General features: G+C 44.0%; 2 protein-coding genes across 2 annotated transcripts in view; one reads left to right on the forward strand and one right to left on the reverse strand.

The window, feature by feature from the left end:
• LOC117180432 (uncharacterized protein K02A2.6-like) overlaps positions 1–1,314 on the forward strand; it is a 2,397-nt gene extending 1,083 nt beyond the window's left edge. Inside the window, exon 2 of the mRNA XM_033372930.1 lies at positions 7–1,314. Coding sequence (XP_033228821.1) covers positions 7–1,314 — 1,308 coding nt within the window. The remainder of the gene's footprint in view (positions 1–6) is intronic.
• A 2,691-nt stretch (positions 1,315–4,005) lies between these two features.
• Positions 4,006–7,017, reverse strand: LOC117180433 (ribonuclease H1-like). Its single transcript, XM_033372931.1, has 2 exons — positions 6,789–7,017; positions 4,006–4,376 (listed from the first exon to the last, which is right to left on the reverse strand). The coding sequence occupies exons 1-2, from the start codon at positions 7,015–7,017 to the stop codon at positions 4,006–4,008; spliced, it is 600 nt and encodes a 199-aa protein (XP_033228822.1).
• Between the last annotated feature and the right edge of the window lie 369 nt (positions 7,018–7,386).

Below are 7,386 nucleotides of genomic sequence, written 5' to 3' on the forward strand. Positions count from 1 at the left end.
CTGCAGCGGTGGGCGTATTTTTTATCGGGGTTTCGGTATAAGATCGAAACAATCAAGTCGGAGCAAAACGGGAATTGCGACGCATTGTCGCGCCTGCCAATTTGCGACGATACCAATGTATTCGGAGCTGACTTTACGCCAATTTACAACATTAAAGAAAATGTTGCACTAGACTGGCAAGCAGTCCAAAGGGAAACAAAAACAGATGAATTATTGAGCAAGATTATGAAATTTTGTACACTCGGTTGGCCAAGCAGCTGTAAGAATTCGGCAGACATCACAAGCAGTTTGTTTGCTAAAAGGCATGAAATTTCGATAGAGGACGGTTGCCTATTTTGGGGCAACAGGATAATAATTCCCGAATCCTTGCAGCTCGGCTTGATCAAAGAGTTTCACGCATCACATTTAGGGATAATAAAAATGAAAGCATGGGCGAGATCGTACGTGTGGTGGCCCAATATCGATATCGATCTCGAGAACGCAGTCAAATCGTGCGACATCTGCTTAAAGAATCCAAAAAATCCACCACACGCACCTCTCACACCGTGGCCATGGCCGCACAACGTTTGGAAGCGCATCCACCTCGACTTTCTAGGCCCCTTTTATGGCAACATGTACTTAGTAGTGATCGATGCGCACTCAAAATGGCCAGAGTTCGTCGGATTCGGCAATAACACAAAGGCGAGCGCGCTGATCGACGCATGCCAAGTATTATTCGCGAGATACGGACTACCAAGACACGTGGTGTCTGACAATGGCCCACAGTTCACCGCGGCGGATTTTAAAGAATTTCTCGAAAAGCAAGGGGTCAAACAAAGCTTCTCACCCCCATACCACCCGCCGAGTAATGGGGCCGCGGAGAACTTCGTAGGCACGTTCAAAAACAAAGTCGCGAAACTTGTCGAAGGGAAAAAGAGTGTAAAAGAGGCAATAAACATCTTCCTATTCGATTACCGTAGCTCGCCACATTGCACGACGGGAAAATCACCCGCTTGCCTTTTCTATAAACGGGAGCTGCGCACGCGTTTCGACAAACTAAGGTCGAGGTTAGCGGACAAAGTCCAAACAAAACAGCAAGCTCAAGTCGACGCCCGCCCGCACTCGCGGAATGTTGTACTAGAGCCCGGCGATGCAGTCTGGGTCGACAACCACCCGAAAACCGGCGGCAAACGCGTCGAGGCAGAAATTGCAAAGGCTTTGTCTCCATCAACATTCGAAGTACAGCTAAAATCAGGTGCCACATTAAAGCGGCACACTGACCAGATTGTGAAGCCAACGCGCCGTTCGGCTATAATCGCTAATCGTAAGGCATGAGTGCGAGAACTTTGTAAAACGGAGAGGAGTGTGATGTATGTATAGCGTTACGATGTACGTATTAGCGCGACGTTGTCACATCTAGAGTATAGCGCCTCGTTGCCGCGTCTATCGGAGACAATAGGAAAATCTCGCCCGAGCCCGGCGCCGCAAAGCGACGACGAGTCAGTCTATCCGCGCTAGCCTGCGAGCACGGTTGTAAGCATTATATTCAACATAGTAAATAACTCTTCAACCAATCACGACTACAGTCATTTGCTACTCCTACACCCCCTCAATTCCGGTAGCAGCAAACGTTACATTAGCTACCATGACTTTCACGCTGACTTTGGGTCCCGAAATTGGAAATGAGTGTTCTAGAGCATGATCCTGAATGTCCCTTAATATTGGTTCCAGTTGTTCAGAAGTCAATAGCGAAGGATGTAATTGGTTTCATCGTGCTTGCCTTTCATTCTGCTCCTTGCTACTGTGATGCATTCCTTCCAATTATGCTCGAACACTATGGTTTTGTCGTCCAACGAGGTGAGAGATGTTCGCTCCGACTTGGTTGAGAGTGCTGATTTCCTCCTCGATGCGTTGTCCAACATCATATGTCAGGAGGCCATCGACGGGTTCCAGGATACCACCCAGAAATCCTAACATAGGTGTTGTCCGACGGCTTCTCATCCCCTGAGGCATTATTGGTGGTATTTTTCTTGACGTCTGTCCCGTTAGTTCATGGATCTTTCTAATTACCTCAGGTTGAAGATTCTCGGCTCTATGCAATTTCGAATCAAGATTGTAATGCTCGATTAATTTTCTACATTCTTCCTCCAGCATTGAAATGTACGTCATTGACATCGACATTTTTACCACACATAGGATGTGACTTCTGATTCTGGGATGTCATCTTCAACTTCAATGCTCTCTTGTCATGCTAACTAGTAATTTCTTAGCGACTGACAGTGGTTACTAAGAGTTTGTCAGCATGTTTCATGAAGCGTTCTACGTTTGCTGTCTCAAGGACGACATTGTTGTTTTTCCTGAATCCAACAATAGTGTAAAGGCCTCGTGCCCTACTGTCAAATTTACTCGTACTTACTTCTTTATCTACAAAGATCTGGTTGCCTTTTTTGCCATTTAATGGCCGAGCCTTTTTGTTGCTTTGGACTTTTGAGCGAAGCTTAGCTTTGATCAAATTATTCACTGCGATTTTTTGAATTTCGGTTAATCTTACTACAAGATCACGTAAGTAGGACCCATAGGTTTCTAGGTCCTCACCTTGAAGGAAGGAACTGGGTATTCGGGCAAATCTACCGAAAACCAACTCATATGGCGTGAAATTGGTCGCTTCGTGGACTGATGGGGTATATGCGAACATGGCGAAAGGGAGCAATCGATCACAATCGTCATAATCAGTCGCATAATGCTTTACATATTCGGTCAACACGATGTGGCTGCTTTCTAAAGAGCCATTGGTTTGCGGTCGATAGCCGGAAGTTGTCAATGGTTTGATGTTAAAATTTTTTACCAGTTTTCTCTTCAAATGACTGACAGAGTTCCCTCCTCTGTCTGTAAGAATGCACTTGGGTGCACGGTATTGAAATATTAAAGTTGTCTCAATCGCGTGCGCTATAGTGGATGTTTTAATATCTGGTACGGGAACGGCAATACAATATTTAATGAAGTTATCTTGCATTCTTAAGATATGCCTATTCCTGTTAGGTGTGGTTCGTACTTTTCCAACTGTATCGAGGGAAACTTTTTCAAACAAACCGAAAGGTGTGTTGGTTATAAGCATGAACTCTCTTGTTCTAACTCGTACCAGTTTCTGTTCAAGCCAGCTCCGGCCACCTCGAATGTATTCGCAAACTTGATCTCGCCCACGCCCTTGTGTCCACCTATAAGACTTCCGTGATACTCGGCAATGATCTTAGATCTTGCTTCTACTGGTGGGGCTTCAATTTTTCCGTGACAAAGGGTGATTATCATATTACAACCTAGGAAAATGTGGGACAGTATTTCTGTCATCTTGTTGACCGAAAGGGTTACCAGGACCTGGCCCTTTTTAGGACGACATTCCCAAAGGTCTTGCGGATCGAGACGATTGGTAGCTATCAGTAGCTTTTTCTTGCATCCACATTATTTTTTGGCGAGGTTGATGGCGGGGGTGATGGGGAATCGATATATGGGACAGTGGCTTCGACTATTGAAGTTGAGAAAGCGATGGGGAAATTATCGATTATATTATGCGCTGCTTCTTGTTGTAGCCTTCTTGGCCTTATGCCCGATCTCTTTTTTGATTCCGTTCCTCCGTGAGAATCAGTTTCTGAAAAAGAGGTTAATTTTGCTTGTGGAGTTACTCGTACTCCAGATGCGGCGAACCTTCTCGATGGCTGTGATGGGGGACCCCGTTTATTCAGGGCATCCTTCAAACTCACGGTGCTTTTGCGCCCCACCTCGGAAAATAGATCCCTAAATGCCCTTATGGCCTGGAGCATGATTCCAGATAACTTCTAGATGATTGCGGGCAGACTTCATTTCCTGAAACTCAGCTCTATTAACAACTGGCTTGTTTTCTGAAGTTTTCCAGTCATTTTCCTCCCACTTAGGAATCGAATCAGTTGCGCTATCTATTAGAAATTTTAAATCGGTATTGATCATTAATTTTTTTTCCCGCTTCGGTGCGTTCCGAACAGCTGCAGTAGCTGCTTATATTTCAGCACGATTATTGGTTTGTCGACCCTGAATTTGCTTTGAAATAATTAAGGCGTGATTTGAGCCAAACCATACTCCTATTCCTGCCCTAGTATTCTGAACTTCCTTATGAAAGATGCTCGCGCCATCCACATACACGTCCACTACTGGATCGTGTAGAGGGAGGAACGGCGGATTCTGAATTGGGATCTTAGGAGGTGCAGTTTTAGGAGAAGGGGTTGTTTTAACAATTGATGGTTCTGAACTGGGTAAAACGGTGTAGGCTTTTCGAAATACCGGGGCTTCAGAATCGTCACTATCTTCACCATCTGCTGATGAGCTTTCCGTGGTTGAGAATTCTTCTTTGTCGTAAGAGTTGTTTAGACCTTAAAGTGACCGTATATTACTTGCTACTCTTTTTCCAATGCAGCTCTCATCTGAATCTGGGGGTCGATAGGATGCTGCAAGGAGTATGTATCAGTCATCAGAATCATTCGGACTAGAGGTTCCTTTCTGGCTTTTTCGGGGTTTAAGAAGTATCTGAGGAGGGCTGGGATTAACTTTTACAGGTTTGAAGAAAGATCTCGGAATGAGAGGTTCTCTTAGGACAGTCGAAGATCTTCACGTAGTTGGGCCAGTTTCCTCAACTTTTAGCGAAATGGTCGTTGTCTCTTTTTTCTCTGGAGCTTTCTTTGAACTCCAAGTATTCTTTACGGGTACAGATTCTTCTGGCGCCGGCGTGGGGGTAGCGGTAACTTTCTTTTCCTGCTAATCCCCTGATCGCTTAGTAGAAGCACCAGTCACGGGAAAAACGCGATGTTTTATTGATCGGTCATGGACTAATAATACATGAATATTCTTTCCGGTTGCTGGATTTCCCGATAGGGCCTCGACGCTTCTGTTCAATTTACCTTGTTTATAATCAAATCTTTATTGAAAATTCTTTAGCCTCAATTTCCAACGTAGTTGTATGGCTCCGGGGTTTTAAACATAGGCCACTCCTTCTTTCTCTTGAGATAATATCGCTCCAACGGCAAATTCAGAAGCATCAGTCGTTACTTTAAAAGGTAGATCAAAATCTGGGTATTGAAGGATAGGTTTTTTACTAAGATATTTTCGCATTTTGCCAAAGGTTTGTCTTTGTTTTGGCCCCGATTCCCACGCAAAATCCTTTTTGAGAAGGTCAGATAAGGGCTTGGCTATTTTTGCATGATCTTTTATAAACCTCCTATAATACCCTGATAACCCTAGAAGTTGATTGTCTTTGGTCACGGAAAATTTCGAATAGCTATGATTTTTGCCCGATTAGGTTCAACTCCTCCGTGACTAAGAAAGTGACCTAAGTAAGCCACTTCAGTCTTAAAGAAGTCACATTTGTCTGGCTGTAATTTTAAATTTGATGCTCTAAGTCTGCCAAGTAGCCGTCGTGTCGTGAAATCGTGTTCCTCGAGTCTTTTGGAATAAATTACTATGTCGTCGAGGTTTATGAATGCCTCGGCTCCTTGCAGGCCCTTTAAGACTTGGTCCATGAGACTCTCAAGTGTCGCGGGGGCGTTTTTTATTCCCATGGGCATCCGAATATACTCAAAATGCCCAAGGAGGGTAGAGAAGGCTCTCTTTGCTCTGCCATCGGGGTGCGTTTCAATCTGGTCAAATCCACTTGGCAGGTCGAATACAGAAAAATATTGCGCCTTCCCTAGATGGTCCAAGATATCCGTGATGTTTGGCAAGGGATAAGCATCAATAGATAGATGTAGACTTTCTACCACTTGTTCGACTCGTTCTTCACCGGTTAATTTCGTCCTCGTGATGGTTTTTCGTCATCTGATTAAGAAGTTTCTTCACCAGGAAATTTGAAAAATTCAAAAGGGATTGACTATTGGGGCGTTTCATTAATTGCAACGTTCTCATTTCGTGTATTTATTGCAAAAACATGACAAACTCCGCCTTTAGGAGATACTACAGCTTCACCTAGGTATGTCTCTTCCGGTGTCTGTACTCTGGGTAAGTATCCCTCAGTGACATCTCGATTAGTGATGTCAAGGGAAACTTGTTGTCGAGTTCTAGCCTCAATTTTTAGGATTCTTAAAAAGGCTTTTATTTAATGCTTAAGGGCGTTCCTAGCTTCTTGTCATTCCTTATTAACAAAAGGGATTGACGTTATAGGTTTGGATACTGTAACTAATGTATTATGTCTAAAGGACAGTTGTGATTGCTCTTGGCGCAAGTATTTCTTTCCAATATTCCATCGGCAGATATAGGGAATTGACTTTGAATGACATGAAAATTCACAGGTGTGTTCAAGATTGTTATATCTACTGTACCGAGGGTTTCTGCCAGATGATCAGTAATTCCTGCTATGGACAGTAATTCGTCATCCTCTACTGTCATTGAATCGCGCCGGGAACGTAGTTTTACTAAATTAACGTCTGAACCAGGGTAGACGAGAAAGCTAGCCGTTGAATTTTTTTATTTCAGGGGCACTCAATTCCACTACTGGTGAGTCTTCCTTTTTACCTCTTGCTCGGAAGACTCTGCCAAGTCTTTCAGAAAAGAGACTGTCTTCGGACGCTCTTTGGGTGATGGACTCGCTGCTGCGTTGTTGCGGCAAGTCTCGTGAAAGTTTAAATGCCCTGGGCCTGGTGAGGAGGAAATGGGAGAGGTGGCAATTCCGCTGTATTTATTTGGCGGGGTTTGGGGTACTTGATTAGTGCCACCCTGATTGAGTTGTTGCATAAAAGGAAAGATGCATCATAGATGTATCACAGATGTATCATAGATATAGGGCTTTGTCTTACCTGATCCTTTACAAAGCTTGGATTCTCTTGTTTCCATTTTCGTCATTTGCAACGAATAGGGACTGGGTGAGCGAGGTCGCTCTAAAGGAGACTCCTTTCGCCTTGAGATATGGAATGTGGCAGCTGCTCTCGTCCTCTCCTGATACTTGATGCGATCTTCTATGTGTCCTGCATACACAAGTGCCTCATCGAGCGTCTTCGGGTCGCGTTTGTCCAAAAAAGTAGACATCTCCTGAGGGAGACCTCTCATGAATGCGTCACGGGCACATTCCAATACTGGTTAAACCATAATCTTGCTTTCATCCCCTTCTTTCCATTTTTCCTCCAGAGTATGCCTAGCACTGCTCAAGAGACCTCTTAATCTATCATGGTAGTCACTAACACTCTCAATGCCTTTCATTCTGAAATTAACAATCGCATCCAAATACCACTGGTATCTTTTATTGGTGCGATTCATTTTTTTAGGTGCGTAATAAGGTCATTTATTTCATTAAACTGTTCATCACGAACATTTTCGTGAGCAGTGCCCCTGAGTTTACTTAGGACTGCTTTGATGAAAACAGGCTCGCTATTGACAGTTATATATACTATGCCTGTA

This window comes from Belonocnema kinseyi, chromosome 9 (assembly GCF_010883055.1).
Source record: "Belonocnema kinseyi isolate 2016_QV_RU_SX_M_011 chromosome 9, B_treatae_v1, whole genome shotgun sequence".
Classification (NCBI taxonomy): domain Eukaryota; kingdom Metazoa; phylum Arthropoda; class Insecta; order Hymenoptera; family Cynipidae; genus Belonocnema; species Belonocnema kinseyi.

Coding starts and splice junctions, on each gene's coding strand:
- LOC117180433 (XM_033372931.1), bottom strand. CDS start 7,017: ATGTCTACTTTTTTGGACAAACGCGACCCGAAGACGCTCGATGAGGCA. Junction 4,377..6,788: donor CAAGCTTTGTAAAGGATCAG/GTAAGACAAAGC, acceptor GGTCACTTTAAG/GTCTAAACAACTCTTACGAC.